This window comes from Falco biarmicus, chromosome 19 (assembly GCF_023638135.1).
Source record: "Falco biarmicus isolate bFalBia1 chromosome 19, bFalBia1.pri, whole genome shotgun sequence".
Taxonomy (NCBI): domain Eukaryota; kingdom Metazoa; phylum Chordata; class Aves; order Falconiformes; family Falconidae; genus Falco; species Falco biarmicus.
This window is the reverse complement of record NC_079306.1, coordinates 5,421,592-5,441,123: the sequence shown is the minus strand read 5'-3', so window position 1 is coordinate 5,441,123 and position 19,532 is coordinate 5,421,592. Positions and strand designations below refer to the sequence as shown.

Genomic DNA, 19,532 nt, shown 5'->3' with positions numbered 1-19,532 from the left:
CTGCGGGAACGTTCCGGGTGAGCGTTACTGGGTGCCCAATTCCAGCAGCTCCGGGCACAGCCCAGCCCGCTCGGGGAATTCCCAGCGCCACGGGGCTCCCGCAGCGGCCCTGGACGCGCCTGGGGCAGCTCCTCGGCAGGTGCCCAGCGCACCGGGAGCTTTTCTCTTCTCTCCCGGCGCACGGCGCGGGGCTGAGCCGGCCAAGCGCAGCCGCTGCCACGCTGGCAGGGAGGGCGGGAGCTAAGTGAGCTGTGCCCAGACGGCGCCCGCACCCATCCGGCAGGCGCTGGGCCCCACGCTGGGAGGGAGCTGCTGGGCCCAGGCCCCGCGGGACGTGTGGAGGCAGGAGCAAGCCAGGATCAGGGCTCACGGCGATGCCTTCGACCCTGCCCCAAACCTCCGCAAGGCCCCAGCCCTTTGCCAGCACCCCAGGACAACAGCGAGCGCGTACCTGTGTGGTGCCGGTCCCTATCCGGGCGATAACGACCTCCTGGCTCTTCATCTGGTCGGTCACTTTGATCCCGTGTCGCACCTGGATGTGTTTCTCCAGGATGAGCCGGCTGCTGAAGGTCCTTTTGCCCTCGGTGCAGTACCTGCAGGGCCCGAGCAGGCAATGAAGCGACGCTCCGCAGCGAGAAGATGCTCTAGCACGACTGTGCAGGACCGAGCCCCGGCCCCCTGGGAAAGCTGCCCCCAGCACCCCGACCCCCGACCCTGCCCGCAAACGTGATCATCCACGTCCCTCTGGAGGGTATAAAACCCCGCAGTCCCTCCCGGTCCCTCCTCGCCCTCCTGCTTCCCAGACACGTGCTGGGTGCCCACCGTATCAGCTGTCTGTAGCTTTACCCTCCCGACCAGGGCTTAGCCCGGGGGAAGCGGAGCTGCCCCCCTTAAACCAGACCCCCCTCCTCAGCCCGAGCGGGGGCAGGTGCTGCGGGTACCGGCAGGGATAGACGCGCTTGATCCCTTCGTGATTCACTCGCACGTGTCTCCGGAGGCTGGGAGCGGAGCAGAACGACCGCTCGCACAGGTGGCACGGGAACTTCTTCACCGACTGCAAGGAACAAAGAGGCAGGTGGGGACGGCACGGGGAGCCGAGGGGAGCGCAGGGCTCCCCCCGCTGCAGGCGAGAAGCTGGACGTGGGAACTTGGCGCTGCCTCAGGTTCTCCCTCCTCGCCCACGCCACGGCGGCGCGTTTGGGTGACGAGTACCTGGTCTTTGCTGCTCACCCAGGTAACGTCCCTGCCCCCCAAACCTCAACCCTGACCGAGTTTGTGCCGGGGGGAGAATCCATGTCCCAGCTGCAGCAGAACACGCTCCCGGCCCAGCAAGGAACCAGGGTGTCCTGCCCCGCTGCTCCGTGCCACACACGTTCCCTGCCCCCCTTCCCGAGGACTTGGCCGAGCCGCAGCTGGAGACCCCAGCTTTCTGCTCACCTTGCCGTGGTCCTTCTTCATGTGGGAGACATACTCATCGCGCTCCGGGAACCAGGAGTGGCAGACGCCGCACGTCCACCCGCTGCCCTTGGACTTGTTGACCGTCTTGCGCTGGAAGCGGCTTCGCTTGGTCTTGCGCAGCTCAGGGGAGCTGGGGGGCTCGTCCTCCTCCGTGGAGGACGACGACTCCTCCGAGATCTTGGACACGGGCGTTTCGACAGGCTCCTGCTTCGGCGTGAGCAGGATGGCTGCCTTCTTTGCCAGGTCTTCCTTTGGCTTCTGGGGCTGATGAGTGTTCTGGAAAGCAAAGACCAGGGTGTTGGCAGCTGTCTGGGGTCGGGATTCTTCCCTCGGCAGCCCAGAAGAAAAGCCTGCGCACCCCCAGGCCGCAGCCTGCAGCCAGGCTCATCTCCTCAGGCTCTGGGTGACAAGGGAGCCAGATCTCAGGGCCCTGCTGCATCAGCGATGATGCCCCCGGTGAAGGAGGGCGGCTCAAATATTTACATCAATAATTAACATCAAGGGGCTCCGCAGAGAGCGCCGGGCGCGGGCACAGCGTTACCTTGAGGTGCTCCAGCATGGTGCGCTTCTGGGCGAAGAGCAGCGGGCAGTCCGGACACTTGAAGACACTGACCCGCTGGTTGAGCAGATGCTGGTCGAAGTGGGAGGAGAGCAGGGGCTTGTGGGTGAAGACCGTGTCGCACATTGCACACTTGTAAATCATTCTGCCGGAGGAAAAAGGCACCGCTGTCGGCACAGCTCGGGCTGGGGTCAGGAGGACCCTGGAGGAACCGTTTTGGCAAGGGGGTTGAGAGCAGCCCTGGGCACGGTCAGACCCACACACAGGATGGGAAAGTAAAAAGCAGGTGGAGGCAGCTCCCCGTGCTGGTGCTGAGCTCTTCCCGCAGCGTCCCACCCACTGAGGATGCTCCCGGTTCTTGGAATCACAGAATTGTTTAGGTTGGAAAAGACCTTTAAGATCATTGAGTCAAACCACGAAGCCCAGCACCGCCCAGCCCACCACAGGCCGCGTCCCGAGGGCCACATCTACACGTCTCATAAATACCTCCAGTGGCTCCCCCGCTCCCCCAGGGAGCCTGTTCCAGCACTTGACAACCCTTTTAGTGAAGAAATTTTTCCTAATATCCAGTCTAAACCCCCCCTGGCGCAACATGAGGCCACCTCCTCTCATCCTGTCACCTGCTGGGAGTGATTTCTTCTGGCAAAATCTGTCGGGACGTCGGCTCTTGGAGCACTTACTTGGACTGCTGATTGCTGAAGCCAGGGTGCTGCGTGTAGACGTGCGCGTGGGCGCTGGGGGCCGACTTGAACGCCATGGGGCAGATGGGGCACTTGTGGAACACCTCGCAGTGGGAGGTCTGGATGTGGGACTTGATGGAGTTGACCCCACCGAAGACCACAGCGCAGCTGGGACACCTGGAGAGCAGAGGAGAGCAGGGGGTGAGGGGTAGGGGAGCTCAAGCCCCCCCGTGGCGACTGGCACGCTAACGGCAAAGAGAAACCGGAGCACAAGGGTGCACGCCTGCTCCCCGTCTGACCTGCCCCAAGGACAGCAGGATCCAAACCAGAACTGGGCACTGGGAATGCTCCAGTAAGGAGCAACCAGTCCCGCCCAGCACCGGTGGATCCAGGGCCCAGGGAGCTCATCAGAAGGAGCAGGGAGAGACTGCAGGGGTCTGATGCTGCCAGCCAGGAATGAGGTGACATGGTGGCCAGTAGGTCCCAGGAGGAGGAAAATTCCCCTGGGGCTAAAGGGGTGAGAGCCAGAGAAAGGGCGCAGCGCGACGCTGACCCTCAGCCCCGCGCCCAGCACTGGTGGGGAGAAGGAACGTGAATTCCTGCCCCACCTGCAAAACAGAAACCCGCCGCAGACACGGGGCTCTCCCCGCTGGTCCGGCACATCCCCCCGTGTCCCTCTGCCGAGCTCGGCCCTACCTGTACCCCACTCTGCGGGAGAAGTGCAGGCAGGCCTCCTTCAGGTGGCTCTCGAAGTTCGCCAGGAGGAAGTTCCCTCCGCACTCGGGGCAGACGTGGGGCGGCCGGTTTTTGTGCATCCGCTGATGGGCGTTAAAGCTGCAGCGATTGGACATGATCATGGGACACGTCGTACAAACCTGGGGGGGGGAGGAGAGCATCGAGAGGTTCAGCCTGGCACGTACCCACCTGTACCAAAGGGCTTTTAAGCCTTTTCTGCAGACGGACGTGGCTAACAGCCCCCAGCACCCGAAGCAGCCCCAAGCCACGTGCCGCCAGGAGAAGCGCCGGGACTCTGCAGGGCACGTTTCAGGAGATAATCTGCTCGCGCCAGCTTGCCGGGTAATTGTTGAGGGCGTTTCACAAGCAGACAAGATGCCTTTTCCAGGCTTTTCATCACAGATGGGTCCCAGATGCAGCGTGTGCCAAGGGTTAGCCGGGGACCAGCCGCTTGGTGAGGGAGTTTTACCGGAGGGAGCGGGGGCGTATTCACAGCAGCTGCCAAAACCGTTTTGAAACTAATTCCAACTCCAGGCCAGGAAACGGACATGGGGGTCTGGAGGGGAAGAAGCCACCAAGGCCTTGAGGAAACAGGACAGGGCTTCCAACAGGAGCTGCCCTGACAGATGTGATAACCAGGGCAGAGGTGGGGCGAGGAAGGAGAGGAGCAGCCCCCAGGCAGATGCCACGCACAGCAAGCTGCAGTCGGGCTCCCCTCGCTGCCGGTGCCCAGAGTGGGGCCCAAAGTGCTGCTGAGACAGACCCAAGGGTGATTCCGGCAGCAGGGCGACGAGAGGGGAAGAGAAATCGGACCGGGAACAGCAGCTGAAGGCAGCCCGGGAGATGGAGCAGGGACACAGGGGCATGTCGGGAAGGGAGCGGTGATCAAAGGTGGCAGGTGAGGAAGAGGATTACAGAGGCTTACAGCCTCAGCCAGCCCCATCCCTCGCTGCGCCGAGGAAAGCCTCTGGGCCTCTTATTTTTATTTTTTTAAAAGGAAGACAAAGCCATTTGTCGGAGGTGTTGGTTTAGGGCTGAGCCCGGCTGCTGGCTAGGTGAGGGCTGGTAACAGGTTTTGCCCTGCCAGCAACTTCACACTGGAATTTCCCCGCTCAAGTGCTCCCCGCAGACGGGCTCTCTCCGAGCTAGAAGTACTATTCTGCTGCATTCACAGGCAGCAGGTGCAAGCAGGGAGATAAGGACAATTTCCCCCAGCTCTCCTGTCCCTGATCTCCTTCCCTTTGTGCCCTGTCACTGCTCCTGCTGCAGCCCCACTGCACATACCCCCTCTGCTGCGTCCCAGCCCCTCCATCCACGGGAGGGCTAGGAGGGGGGATGAGAGTACGAAATCCTCCCCCCGTTAAAAGAAAGCTCCTCAGAACAATCCATGCAGGCATGTGAACTTCTGGGCTCCTGGTGACCTTCAGACAGAAAGCAGCCCTCCTCTGCAGCAGCGGAGCCGCAGCACCGCGCTTCAACAGCGTCCTGGCTACAGCAGCAGCTTCGAAGTAAACAGAGTTACCAGGAAACAGCAAATTCCTTCTATGAAAAGGAAGCCGAGGGGGCTGAACGTCTCTGGAGGAAGGGAAAGGTGAAGGCATGGCACCGGCAGGACAGGGCTCCTCTGTGGACCTGCCCCCCGCCTTGCCTTTGAGAGGTCATCCCTCGGCAGCATTAATCCCGTGTTAGCTGGATGCTGCCTGCCCTAACGAACCAGGACGTGTTGGCAGCAGCAGGGAGCGTCAGGGACCTCAAGGCTGGCTCTCCAGGCAGGGTGGGGGGAACCCAACACACACACCCCCCCCCTCCGCCGGTTCCTCCAGACTCCATTTGTGCTTCAAGCCGTCAAAAGAGGAAGCAGCGCCCAGAGCTCTAACATGGTTCCACGGGGACGGCTGCGTCCCACAGCGGGTGCTGGCAGGCAGGGCACCGGTGCCTGGGGACCCGCTCGTCCCTCCCCGCCGCGCCCTGGCTCCTTCACCCGCGGGGCAGCTTTATCACCCGCCGACAACAGCCTCCCTTCCCTCCGCCCGGCGCCTCACGGGCACCAGCCAAACCCCGGCTCACAACGTTCTCCTTCCTGCACGAGTTTTACATCAGGAGGAGTCGGGCGTGCACAGGCACGAGTGCCCAGATCACACCTGGCGTCCTCCACTTCTGCCCCGCATCCCCAGAGACGGTTTGCTGTGGCTCCAGCACCCAGCTCCCACCTACGTACCGTGCTGCTGGTCGTCCCCGTGGTCACCGCCTGCTGGAAATGCGCGGCCAGCCCAGCTTTGTCCTTGCATTGTTCTTTGCACTCCAGGCACCTGAAGCAGCTGTAGTTGGTCTGCTCCGAGCTGTTGCTCAGAGGCAGGATGGGGAGGTCCTGAGCCCCGTTGGCCGTGGCCAAGGTGTCCTGAGCCACGCCAGTCACTTTGCTAGCGGGGAAGGAGGTCACCGAGACCAGGGGGGTGATGTCCGGCTGTCCGATCATTTGATCCAAAGCGATCGGCCTCATGACCAAATGGGAACACTGCATCACCAGCCCTTTGTCCTTGTGCTCCCGCGCGTGGAGGAGCAAACTGCACTTGTTAAAGAAGACGAGGCGTTTGGTGCAGTGGTTGCAGGTTACCTCGATGCGCATGCTTCGCCGGTCGTAGTGGCGAGCCAAGCTCTTCTCCAGGGCGAAGGAGTCCCCGCACTCCAGGCAGCGGTATCCGAAGGGAGGCAGGGTGAGGCTCGCGTCGGCCGGAGGATTCAGGTTGGGTTTGTACGTCGGCAAGAGGTTTTTACTGTTGAGGATCTTGTTAAAGGCTTCCACGAGGCTGGACTGGCTCCTGGAAATGACGGTGCCCGCGATGGTAGGGGAAGGCTTCTGCGGCTGCACCATCACAACCGTGGTGCCGTTGACTTTCTGGTTGGCCGTGGTGGTGATGGTTGTGGTCTGCGTCACGGTGCTGACGTTGGTCCTGGTGTCGGCTTTGGGCAGGGTCTGTGGCACCAGGTTGATGATGTTCTTGGCCACGGCTTTACCCGTCTTGGCCGGCAGCACCACGGATTTTTGCTGAGCCACACTGGCCGCGATCAGCATGGCGCTGCTGGCGTTCTGGATGGTGGAGACGGGCAGGACAGTGCCTTTGAGCTTGGTGCCATTGCCAAGCTGAACACTGACAATTTTCGGCCCCTCAATGTTTTTCAAGGGGCTGGAGAGCTCCATTTTCTCCTTGGGCACCTCCAGCGCGATCCCTTCCTCTTTCTCTGCCAGCGCTGAGAAGCTGACACCCTCGAGAGAAGTCTCCTGGGAGCTCTGCTCGGCCGAGCCCTTGGTGGAGCCTGGCTCTGAATCCGAGGAGACCCTGGTCACTGTCCGGGTGATGCTGCCACAAGATGTTTTGATGGTTTTAATCCGCACTTTCAGGGGCCGTGAGGAATTGGAAGAAGGGGAATCATTGTTGTTTTCTTCTTCCTCCTCCTCTTCTTCAGCACTGGACATACTCTGTGGACTTCCCATCGACTTCTCCAGCATTTCTTGCTCTTCCTTGAGGGTGATGTTGTCCAGCTGCTTTGGAGAAGTGGGGAGCCTGGGGCTTTGTACCACCGGTGAGGAGGCCTTGAAGAACGGCTCCCGGGGGCTGGCAGGCGAGTGTTTCACTTCAGGAAGGTTGCTGGCGCTGCTGTCAAGGTTTGGGTCAGAACCGGGCCAGGACGCGATGGGAGAATCATCCGTGGAGTAGCGAACGGTGACCGATTTCAGGTGCTCCAAGGGACTGTCACCCAAGGCTGCAGCCAGGCCCTTCGGGCTGGCTTCGTGGCCCACCTCCTCCGAGTCAGACTCCTCTTTTTTGATGCAGGGGATGGCAGGAGGGGACCCATTTGCACCCCCTGCCTGGCTTGTTTCAAAGGACTGCGGGAAAGCCGGGGGCAGGTTCTCCGTGCTCTCTCCCATGGGCTCTTTGCAGTCCAGTGACGGGGTGGGGGATGGGGAGAGGGAGGGCACAGCGAGGGACTTCTCCTTCGGTTTACACTCCCGGGGTCTGTCAATCAGGTTGGCAGCGTTGTCTTCGTTGGGATCGGGGCTAAAATGGGAAAAGATATCCAGGGGTTTGGGGCCTTTTTCCTTCACCCAACACTCCCCGTTGGAGGATGCCACAGCTTCCACAGACCTGGAGGTGGGGGACCTGGGCATCTCAGCGGCCCCAAAACCATTCTGCAGCAAGCGGGGCCCAATGACGTGCCCATCTTTACCGCGCCCATCCAGGGCATCAAGCTGCTCGGGGCAGACAGTGTTCTTCACAATCACGCTGACAGCAGTGATGTCTGTGTGTGGGAGGACGTGGTCAGGGGGTCCTGGCTCCCCGGGGACTTGCTTGATGTGAGCGTCAGCTTCCTCGTGGCCGGAATGGATGGCCTCGTTCGTGTCGATGTCAGGAATATCGAAAGCTGCCAGAAGGTCATCAAAATCTGGAGTTTTCATGTCACCCATGGTGGGGAATGTGGCAGAATCTGCAACAGAACAAGGAGAGGAGCATTAGCATCGTGACTCAGGCACACAGACAAAGCCAGCAGAGACACGGATGGGAACTTGCTCCTCCTGAGCCCTACTCCAAGCACAAAATCCCCACACAGCCTTCCCTTTGAACCCCAGCCTTGAGCCCCTCGGGCAAATCGCAACAATTCTCAGCCTTTTTTGCTGCGTTTGTCTGCACATCCTTTTTTGACTCCCAGCCAGGACAGCAGAAAGTTCAGAAGGATCCCAGCACCCTGGGAGAGACGTCTGAGCCCGTGGGATGCAGCCTGGCGAGGAGCACCGCTCCGAGGCCGGAGCAACTCCCCACTACGTACAAGCTGAGGGAGGGCAACAGCTCCTTTGCGGAGGATCGGCGGGCAGACTCAAGTCGGGATCAGAGAACTGCAGAAAGAGCAAATGCCTCACATGGGGAACGCGCCGTGGGGGACACCCAGCATGACGCAGGAACCGTCCTTCCCCGGCGCAGCAGCAAGGCCGTCCCAAGGCTACCCCGCAAGGCCGCGGCTCACGAGGAAGGCGTCTGGAAGGTAAAAGCCGGCTCAAATAAGAGACCTCAGACACAAGGGCTGTGGAGCAAAGGATGAAGAAACAGGGGAGGCTGAGGAGAGACATGGCAACAGGTTTCAAAACATGGCTGTGGCAGAGACAAAGGGAATAATGTTCCCCCTGTCACTGCAGGCTGGGTAAGAAATCCCAGGATTAAGCTGCAGCCAGGGGATGTGGCTTAGACAGCAGGAAAGACTGATTTATAAGGATAACCAGGCAAAGGAGGCAGGAGGACAGGGGTGCTGCGGAGCAGCTGGGCGCACGTCTGTCCAGGGGAGCCGACCTGCTGGGAGGGGACGGGGGTCTCAGAGACGGTGTCGGGGTACACCATCCTCAGGCTTTCTGCTCTTAGCGTGGAGGACAGATGGTTGCTCCTAACATCGCTGGGCAAAAGCAAACAAAAAAAAGAAGAGAAACGTTTATCTCGAAGGCTGTGAAGGGTGAACGCAAACACCCTGCAGCCCCGTGGCGAGCCGGCCCTTGCGGTCGCCTCTATCCCCAGCTCCCGGCGCTGCCTCTCAGCTGCCGCAGATGAAGCCAAGGCTGCTGGAGCACCCACCGCCCGTCTGCCGTCACCCTGCCCTCGCCCTGCCTCGCCGCTGCAGGGTGGCAGGGCAGCAGGGCACCACGCTGCTCCTCTCCTCAGACAGCACAGCTCACGCGCCCGGGGAATGGCCGCAGCTTACGGCTTCCGAGGAGACCCGCCGCCCGCCCGGCTGTCCCGGCGATGGGAGGGAGAGGCCCCGGCAGAATCCACCGGCGGTCCCTTGCCACGAGAGTAGACAAGGACGACACACAGCGTGGATAAATCTGCTTTTTACAAAAGGCAGGGATTCCCTCCCGGGAAGTTCGGTTTCAAACCCACCAGTGCCAGTGGGGAAATTTAGCCTGCATGGCCAGCACCCCCACAACCCACTGCTGGAAGCCCTCGATCTCGCCACCATTTATGCCAGAAACAAGTCACAGCTCTGAAACCTGCCAAACCACCAACAGGCAAAAAAAAAAACCTGCAGCGTTTGTCTCAACAGATTAGCCAGAGCATCCTCCCGGCTGGCGGCACCTTACAGACACCTTCAGCTGTCACATCTCTGGGTCACAGCATCCATCCCCTTGTCCTACCGGTCCCTGCGGAGGGGAGCGGTTCAGTCCCTGCTGCTGGAGCCCTCCATGCTGCAAACACACCGCTGTGATATAGAAGACTGAATCATTTCCTCGGTCCTGTCCACTTATTTGTGAGGAGTGGGATGGATGGGTGGGTTCTTGCCGTCTTGGCACCGGCCAAACAGGCAGCAGCACTAACGAAGCCAGCTTCCACCTCTCGTCTAATCAGGGATGAACACAGGCTGGCCTTCCTCCTGCAGGAACAGCTTCTCTCCTCAGACACGTCCCTGTATGAGCCTCAAGCCGTGGAGGCCACATCACGCTCACCCCCATCCCTACACAAACCAGAGCAGCCAGTTCAGCGCTGAGGCTCCATCTCACCTCGGTGTAACGCTCCAGCTCCAGCTGGTTGCAGAGAGGCTTTTGCTGATGGCTGCAGAATCCCTGGGAGAGGGCACCGTGTCACAGGCCAGAAAAGCATTCCTTCCACTCTGGCGCTGCTCAGGGGAAGGGCTGCATCCTTGGAAGTGTTCCTCTCAGCCTCCACGGCGATCTCCATTTTGGAGACCGCACCGTGTACACGGAGGGCCAGACATGCTGCGGTGGCAGAGAACGCCAGCCTGTGGCATTCTCCCCTTCCCAGACTGGAGGTGGTGGAGGAAACGAGCGGAGCTGGTGCCTGTCCCAGTTTCAGCTAGGAAACCGTGACAGTGCCCATCACCTCCAGGGCAGCATCTGGCCTCAGGGAAGCAGCAGGTCCCACCAGCCTCCTTCCCTGGAGGTGAGCAGCAGGGACCAAGCTCCACTCCGCTTGTGTCTGAAGCAAAACCCACCCACTTCCTTGTGCAGCTGCAAGTCTCCCAACCAGCCGTCACCCTCCTCCAACGTGAGTACCTGGTGACAAAGCAGCGTGGAGGCCAAACGGGGTTGAGAGACAGCCTCCGGACTGCTCTCACCTGTGGTTCGGTCTCCTTTTTGTACCTGGTAAACCCCCCTATATGCCCAATTCAGCTATACTCGGGCTTAGCAGGGTTGTAGAGACGCTGGTGGTTTTTCTGAGAGAAAGCTTAGTAAGGAGGCTTAGTCTAGCTTTATTTTTAACTCTCACCGTAGGTCACCCCAAGGGGATCTCCACTGGGTGCAGCGCAGGGTCTGTGGGCCACCAAGGAATCTGCTCCTCCAGAATGACACTGACATTAAAAATGCAAGCGGGTGACTTTCTACCGGCATCGCCTCTGCTGTGCCCCAGCTGCGGACCCACAGGTCCTGCCGCGGCACCGCGGGGTAAGAAGTTCACAGGGCGAGCGCTCGCTGGCGCTTAAATCTCCGCTAAAAGCCGAAGTCTTAAATCTCCACTAAAAGACGGAACGGGCAGCTCTGTGGGGCAAGAGTAGTATTTCTTGCCTGCAAAAGCACAAGGGATTTGACACTGGAACAAGCCAGTGGGAGACAAGAAAAGGGCGACCTCGGAGGAAGGCATCCACGCCACGAAATGGAAAACCACGGACACAAAGAGCAGAGCCACCTTCTAGCCAGGGATGTTCCTGTGAGAGCAGAGCAGCCACTGCGGGACACCAAGGATGCTACGGCACAGGCTGTACCAGCCAGGCAGCGGAGGGGACTCCGTTAGCCACGGGAAGATCATCTTTGCAAGGCTCAAATACACAGGGATAAGGTCTTGAAGAGCACAAGTGGAATTTTGCTTCTTAATCTCCCCATAAACATCTGGGGGTTTTAACCAGATGTTCTAGTCCACTTTGGGAGGAAAAACATGCATTTGGGGGGAAGAGACTGTCCCTACCACAGGGTTGATGACCTAGATCCCAAACAGCAAAACGAGCCTTTCCTGCCTGCATGTGCCCCCCCAGACCTCGCTCTGCCCAGCAGGCCACCGGTCCGTGCTGCTAAACACCTCCCAGCACCGGCTCTGGGGAAGCAGACTCGTTTTCTGGGAGATTTCACCAAGTTCATTCCACTTTCTAAAACCAGTTTTCACCACAGGCTCTCCAGGCGAGGCAGGCCCTCGGCCATGACCTCAGCAGAGGCAAGCCGTTGGTGAGAGGACCAGAAGGAAAAGCACCAGGCTTTAAAATACTGCAGCGGGGGGAGATACCGAACGCTCCGCTCCTCTTCCAGCACTGCCATCTGGCTCTTTAGCACAGGATCTCTGCTGAGAACGGTGTGACACAAGGACATTTGTTTTTCAAATGACTGTTCTAATCACCGTTTAGCAGGATACAAATATTTACAGTAAAGCAGAGAGAAGCAGGTTGACTACGCTGGGAAAAGATTCCCAAGAAGAAAAGAGGCGACTTGAGGGAAATCCTCCTCTACCCAGCACGGAGGGAAGAATGCCGGCTCTGTCCCCAGAGTGGCTTTGGGTCAGCGAGCTGAGCAGAGCCTGGAGGCTGGGGGTGATGGTGGATCCATCTTCAGGCTCAGTATTGCTTTCTCCCGTGCCAGGGGATGGCTGAGAAGCAGCCTGGAGGAGCCAGCCTGGCTGCACCCCCAGCAAGCACCTCCTGCAAGGCACGTATCCCCACCACACCCCCCCAGAGAAAAAGACCAGGGCTAAAACCACAACGCTGCTGCGAGGAGCTTCTCTCCTGGACAAGGATGCACAAGCACACGCCGACAGGAAGGTGAACCTCCGCTGGGCTGAGCGGAGCCCAGAGATCCTGGCACAAAGAGGTCGCTCCCACCTCTGCAGCATCACCACCGGCTCCTCTCGCCACTGACTATGGGAAAGGGAGTGCTCCCGTGTGCTAATGCCACCGAGGACCTGCCTGGTGCTCCACCTGGATTATTGCTTTTATTTTGTGCTCAAGTCCTGCTCTGCCATGAACATTTAATCATTTTTATCAGGGTTTCTGACAGGGAACGAAGGAACCCACAGCATCCGATTTCTCTGGGCTCACAGATGGGTTTTAAATATATCCCACTGGTGTTTTTAAGTGTATCTTTCAATTACTTCCTTCCCAGCCCCACACTAAAAAGTTTCTGGCCTTTCTTGCCTTTTAAACACCTTACCACTGTCTTGGCCAACCACCTCCTCCTTTTAAAACCAAAGCTCATTACAGATCCTCTGCCTCTTTTTTTGAAAGCTCACAGCTCTGAAACAGGAATGAAGTCATTTACGAACCGTTCATCGCTTCCATGCTCTCAGAGACGCTCTTCAACTAATGGCTTCCCACAAAAGGGAGGCTCCTCCTCGCAGGAGTCCCTGCACAGGACCGATTACACCAGTGTTTCTCCTTGTTTGGTGTTAATGGGAAGGTCTCTGCGCCGGAAGGGTTTGTTGTTGTTCCCGGAGATCCTAAGATCCCCCCAGTTCTGTGCCTCCGATGAAGGGGAGAGTCATGGCCTTGAGTCAGTAACTCCTATCAAAAAGGAGACAGCCGAGATGGGAAGAGCCCAGCTCCCCCTCGAACTCTACCAGGCTGACATGGGGAGCTATTCTGGTAGCTCAAAACACAACTCTTTTCTTAGGCAAAAGAACTATTTTCTTAGGTGAAACAAAGCCAACGAGGGGGGAAGGGAAGGGTATTTTGAACCTTACTGGCTAAGCAGTGTTAACTATCTTGCCTCACAGAAAAATAAGAACTTACAACAAGCATCAGCTCCACACAGAAGCAGCTCTCCGAGGACAGCGGGGTCCCACCACACACAAGCTGCCCCTCCGCGGGCTGGCAGGACCCCCACGGTCGCGTGGCTCAGAGCCAGTCTGATCGTCCCTCAGCACGGTGGTCAGCAGTCCCCTGCCTTCACAGCTTGGGATACCACGGCACAGGGGCGAGAAGGAGTCAGAGATCCAAACCCATCTGCGGAAAAGATCCCTAAACCCTCTCTGGATGCGACAGGGAGCAGCTGCAGACCAGAAGGCTGCCAAACTCGTTCGCCAGCCTGCCCCAAATATCACAGCCCCGCTCTGAATCAGAGGCCAGACAACTCCACGCCTGGAAGTCCCCGCTCCGCAATCCTGCCTACAACCGAAAACACATCAAATTACGTGGGGCGCAGGATCACCCCAAAGAGCACCCGACAGACGGTGACCCTGATGAGGAGCAGAAGGCAGGGCCGTGTCCGGCTGGCAGCGCGCGGAGCAGGGCCACACCTCGCAGCCGGCACCGCCGGCCGGGAGATGGCACGTGGGGTCTGAGCCACGTGCCGCTCGGGAGCGGGACACGTCGCGGGATCAGCGAGGAGGCTGAGCTGGGTAACCCAAATCCCTGGCTGGAGAAGGAAGTCAGTGCAGGCCGACGAGTCTGACACCACGGAGCTACTGGCGTCCCCTTTCCACCCCTTGCACCCCAACCGTGCCGCCGACCCAGCTGCCTCGTGCCATCGAGGTAGGTGACTCCTAAGGTCAAGAACGCCAGGCGTCACTTCTCCACGAGTCACCCCCAGCTTACACGGGGCTTTGAACTGAAATCATCAATGTTATGCTAAAACCAGCCCTTCCTCCAGCAAAGCACAAGGCGGGCCCAGAGCTGAAAGCAGGGCAGCCACAGCCCGTTATTTGCATAATGAATATATACACACACAAACCCCAGCTAAAGCAAGTCAAACCAATAACCACCAGGCTTTCAGTTTCAAGCAGGGGACAGTTTCGCATCAGTCTCCTGTTCACAAAACCATCCCAGTGTCCAGGGCGGCCACCCAGACTCCAGACGCAGAGGCAGGATACAGCCCTGGCAGCACAGCTTTGCTCTGGGGTCAGCCCACAGGACATCAGCTGAGCGCAGGGACTGCAATCGGCAGCCCAGCACACTTACTCAACAAGCACAGGTACCTGGGATGCAGTGGTGCCTGGCTGCAACGCAGCGGGGACGCACTTTGGCTGGTCCCTGGCAGGAAGAGGAAGCAATTCTGCTAACGCCGCTGCGAGGTTCAGGTTTCTGCCTTTCAGGAGAGCAGGATGCTGTGCGAGAGGCAGGTCCTGGGCTACTGCCCTCCAGGGCACAGCAAAGACAGCAAAAATCCACAAGCTTTGGAAGAACCACCATGAAGAAAGGGAGATGCCGTTTGCCAGGTCTGGATCCACAGACCTGCAGCTCCAAGCCTGGAGCAACCCAAGCATCTCTCCACCAAGTCCACCCGTGCGGGAGCCCAGGTGTTTCCCACCAGCAATTATCCCCCCAGAGAGACTGTCACAGGTGAGGCCCAGACAAATTAAAGCCGAGCTCATTTAAGCAACACAGAAAAGCTGGCCCAGGGCTCACACCGGCCCCATGGCGGCCCCTGAATCTCTCTGGCTGAGGGGGACCACTGCAAGCCCCCCAGAAGGTAACAAGGCTCACAGCTGAAATAATAAGACAGTGAGTAACTGCTGAAACACAACTGTCATTTTTTACAGCTCATTTGCTTCTTTAGTCTACCATGAAAAGATAAAATGTTGTTAAAAATCCCTCCCTCGGCCATGCCTCCCTTAAAAGAAAAGCTTATTTGCTCGTTGGGGGGGTTGCCCAGCTCCCTGCTTCAGAAGGACGCAGCCACCAAAGCTGGCACAGCACGTGTGGAGACAAGGCTGCTCTCCTTTCCCCAGGCTCCTCCTGCTTAAAGCCCCCCAAAACGTGCCCACGCCGCTCGTGCTGTCAGCTCGCACACCTGCCCACCCATTGCCGCCCCACATCCTCCTCCATGTGCCGCACCAGAGACAATTCTCCATTCCCACACCATGTTCCCACGCCGCTCCCGTGCCGGGTCGCGTTAAAACATATTCAAGGGATCCTGCCCTCGCAAACCATCCGGCTGTGCCCACCACGCAGCCCTTAAAACGCTCACGGCGTTTTGGAGATCCGCGTTCTGATCCAAGCTGTAGCCACGCCAGCCCTCGTGGGCAAGGGGCTCTGAAATGCCGCCCAGCCCTGAGCCTGGCAGGGGCTCCGAGGACCCCAGATGCCCAGAGCACCCAGGGGGCTTCCTTCCCTTCACCCATTTTTGGTGTGGCACTGTCTGCAGAAGCAGCAGACCCCCGGCCGCTGAGCCCGGCCCACCGGGGCCCACGCCGGAGCAGTTCAGACAAAAGAGGCCGAACGCTGGGACTATTTCAAGGGCTTGCTATTTTTAAAAGCTGCTTTTCCTGTTTCCCTTCCTGACCCTCGCCAGGACTTGCTGCCCGCCAGCAAGTTTGCACCAAAACAACGAGAAAAATTACCCTGCCAAACCCAACTCTGGAGGAAAGTTCAGCCGAGTCTATCCCACCGTGCCACCCTCCTGCATCCCGGCGTCCAGGGGGGCATCCAGGGGGGCTGCGGCCGTGTCCGAGGCCAGCGGGAACGGCTGCGCTCCCAGCGCCACGTGACAGGCGGGATTAGCTTCCGAGGCACAGAGGAAACCTTTGACAAAGCCTGTCCCCGTGCTGCTGCTCCCAGGCCTCGAGCTGGTGGCTTCCCTTGGGCTGCCAGCGCCGAGGGAGCCCTGGAGAAAAACAAATCTCCACCTCGGGTATCTGCAAAACACAAAATAATGAGGACAGGATCACCTGGTCGGCGGGGAGCTGTGCGGATCGCCGGCTCTCTTCTCCTCCCGGGGCTCTGGGAGCTATTTTAAAACTGATCCCCTGCTAAAAAGCCCCAGCCTTTGTGCAGAGGAGACGTCACCGGTGAGAACAACTGTTTTTAATGAGCCGAACGAGCGCTGGGTGTTATACAATCTCACTCCCTGGTGGAGACCTGGCAGGCAAGGGGCAAATTCCCCCAGCAACAAATTTGTAGCACCTGGCACAGCTTTTCTCCATTTCAGTGGCTCTTTTGCTCTCCAAATCCTCCCCAGCCCCCTGTTACTGGCAACTGGTGGAGAGGAGGGAAGAAAAGCCGGCGGTAGCCCTGCACTCGGTTATTTATGCAGCGGCCAGCGTTCATCTGTTCCCCTTCCCTTCTCTCCAGGGGCAACTCCCACGGAACAGCCGCATTAATGGTTGATGCAGCTCGCAGCTGGTGCCAGGGAGGGCCAGCATCTGCCCCAGCACGGATAAAGCCACGGCGCTGCAGCCCTGCAACTTGTCAAAGAAAGTTACAGCCGGGAGCAGAGCCCAGAGCGCTGCAGAGACGCTGCCCGGATTTTGTGGTCAAGAGATTGTGTGAGATAAAACGCACAGCTTGCCTTTGTTTTGGGACTGCGAGTGTAGTTTTGACAGGTTTTGCACAAGTTGGTACGAGCAGCCATGGCTTTGTAGCAGAAAGCCACTGTAAAATGAGTGGGCTTTGTTTGGGTGGTTTAATTTCTCACTGCAACATGGACAGTGCCCTGCTCCAAAACAGGCAACTCCAAAAAGAAAAATTTCCTGGAAGCATCCAGACAGAGCTCTTTTCCACAGCAGGAAGCTGAAACCAACTTGGTATTTTTCAGGTGACATAGAACAGTGTCATTTCACTGTCCATATTGAGGAAAGGCCAAAAAGTAAACAAGATTTCAGAGATGAAAGGACTTTCAGAGACATTATTAGTCTGACACCAAGCTATTAAGGAACGACCCGGAAAGATTGCTTGCTCGGAAAACACAGGCTGTGCTGCTGTCAGCCCAGCAGAAAACCATACATGGGACTTGCCAGAGGACTTTGTTTTTCTCTCCATCTCCAAACAGCACTTATCTCTTAAGTGAGATCTGGCGTACAGGTAACGTCCCAACGAGCTCGCACTCTGGACGAAGCTGGGGTTTAGCCCGTCGCATGTGAGGAAACTCAGGCATGGGGTGATGTGAATGCAACGGAGCCGGAGCAGCACCCAGCCCAGGCCCATCTTCCATCACATCAGGACTCGTTCTGCCACCAAGGGATCCCACCCAGCCAAAACCCCGTACCTGTTGGAGCTACATCCTTCCCCTCTCCGCTTTCTTCGCTTCTGCGTAGGCCCCTCCTGGGCCGGCTGCTCTGGGAACCACCTTCTGGTATCTACAGCATGGTGCCAGACAGATCCTCCAACTTCAACATTCGTTAGCCGCCCCTCACTACTTTCCAGAACTATAATTAGTTTTGCTAATATAAAAGGCAGAAGAGATTCAGCCAAGCTTCAGAAGAGATAACACAGGTCAGAAGAGAAACAAAGGTTAACATTAAGAATGGCTCTTGCACATTAAAAGTCCTTATTTAACTCCATGTCCATGGATCCAAAATTAAAATCTGTGAGTCCACGGATAAGGAATTAAATCTCCCACACCCCCTTTTCTCCTCTTTATCAGGGAGGAAATACTACCTCCTGCTTTTGGGGATGAAGGAAGCAGGCAGAGGAGAAGCATCAAGGGCAGCACAGCAACCTGGGGAACAGCCTGTGCAGGGAACTGGCACCCCCACGTCCCCAGCTACCAGGGGGTTTCCACCCCTGGCAGCCCCTGCTCGTGCGCATCCCTCATACTTGTCCCACGCCTTTCCGCCCCTTCCCACGCAGCATTTACACCTCAAGCGATCCACAAGGTCCCCTCGCCATCACTCCAGCGACACGCCCTGGCTCCCACTCGCATCCACTTGCTCCGTAACCGTAGTCCAAACCCGCAGAGCCCATTTCCAAATCACAGCACCCAACCCCTTGCCAGCACACGAGATTTCTCTCTCTGCCTCCTGATCTCCTAAGAATTTGCTTATCTAGCAAGCCTTTAGCGGCACAATTTGCAAACGCTGTCCCCACTGCGCTTCCGGAGAGGCAGCTGCTGTGCCAGGGACCCGAGCCCAGTACTGACCTGATGGGAAGGAGCTTCTGGATGGAGCGGAGAGGGAGGAAAAGAGGGAAAAAAAGGGGGGGGGAAGGGACAGAGAATGGTCTCAGGTTTCACGTGTAGGAGAGGGGGAAAATGATAGAAAGGCAGGCTGGTTAAACAAGAACCAGCAACATGTCCTACTCCCAGCATGACATCATGAGGTCAGGGCTCAGCAGGGATGGCTGCAGTGGGAGGGGAGGTTCAGAGGGAGGGGGAAAGAAAAAAAAAATAAAAAAAAGAGAGAGAGAAATAAATAAAATAACCCAGCACCAAACTCCTCTGAGCCTCTGGCACTGGGGCAGGGTGGCTCTGGGTTCGGTGATGGTCTAACGGCAACCGCTGCTGGCTCTGCAGGCGGTGGTGATGTGAGCTGGAGGGGTCCCCCCTGCCACCTCGCCCCCCAGCGCCGCGGCTGATGGCCGGAGTGGCCCCCCCTTCCCCTGCCATCTGCCAGCACCGGGATCCAGCAGCTCCACAGCTCGGGCTCCCCGCCGCTGCCATCCGCACAGGCAGGGTGCGGGAGCTGCGGGGAGCAGCAGCGGCGACCGGGGCTCTGCTGACATGAAACCGGGTTTCTCAGCCTCCCCTCCACTTAAAACCCAAAGCAAAACCCTCGATATTCCCAGAGGGGCTCTCCCCATCCCCAGGCACGTGGCCTGGCCCTTTCCAGGCAGCCCTGGGCCAGAGGGGTCTGCAGTTGCTGAAGCAGCAGCCCCTGAGCCTGGTCAGACTTGGATCCACCAGGCAGGGGAAAAGGGAGCAAGAATCCCTCTGCTTCACCGTTTTTAAGATCAGGGCACCCCAAGGATGCTGCAGAGCTTTGAAACCCATCAACAACCACAGGGGAGAAACATTAGAGAGAAAATATTATCCGATGGGGGAGCGCAGAGCACCCCTCCAGTCCCTGTGCAAGACAGAGCAAGGCAAAAGCTGCAGGGTCTCTGGTTTTAGGATTCTTCCAGGTGTTGCAACAGGGGAAAGGTCCACGTCAAACCCCAGAAGCATCCAGAAGCCCGAACCGACCAGTCCCCACCTTCTTCACCGTAACAGGGCTGCTGGAGCTTCAGCAGCTCGGTTAGAAGCAGGCACTGAGGAGGTAAGCTCACGACAAAGCGAGGCAGCGTCTGGGGAGTTTCATAAGCCATCGCCTCCACGGCAAATCCCCCAAGCTCCTCCTGCTCAGAGGGAAACACGCACACAAGACCCGAGCTTCCCGGCTTTGGGAGCTCAGTTTTCCTTTTTCCAGCAGGGA

At 58.4% G+C, this 19,532-nt stretch overlaps 1 protein-coding gene across 5 annotated transcripts in view; it reads right to left on the bottom strand.

Moving 5' to 3' along the window:
• ZNF687 (zinc finger protein 687) overlaps positions 1-19,532 on the bottom strand; it is a 30,057-nt gene that overhangs the window by 2,725 nt on the left and 7,800 nt on the right. The window contains exons 1-9 of one of the 5 annotated variants that reach the window (XM_056321988.1): positions 17,390-17,535; positions 15,747-16,040; positions 5,651-7,917; positions 3,394-3,572; positions 2,698-2,874; positions 2,000-2,162; positions 1,438-1,734; positions 942-1,054; positions 452-593 (exon numbers count right to left, since the gene is read on the bottom strand). In XM_056321988.1, coding sequence (XP_056177963.1) covers positions 452-593; positions 942-1,054; positions 1,438-1,734; positions 2,000-2,162; positions 2,698-2,874; positions 3,394-3,572; positions 5,651-7,897 — 3,318 coding nt within the window. In that variant the 5' untranslated portion in view covers positions 7,898-7,917; positions 15,747-16,040; positions 17,390-17,535. Of the gene's footprint in view, positions 1-451; positions 594-941; positions 1,055-1,437; positions 1,735-1,999; positions 2,163-2,697; positions 2,875-3,393; positions 3,573-5,650; positions 7,918-8,347; positions 15,318-15,373; positions 15,721-15,746; positions 16,041-17,389; positions 17,537-19,532 lie in introns of those variants that run through there. The other 4 variants (XM_056321989.1, XM_056321987.1, XM_056321990.1 and 1 more) reach the window with 4 other exon arrangements.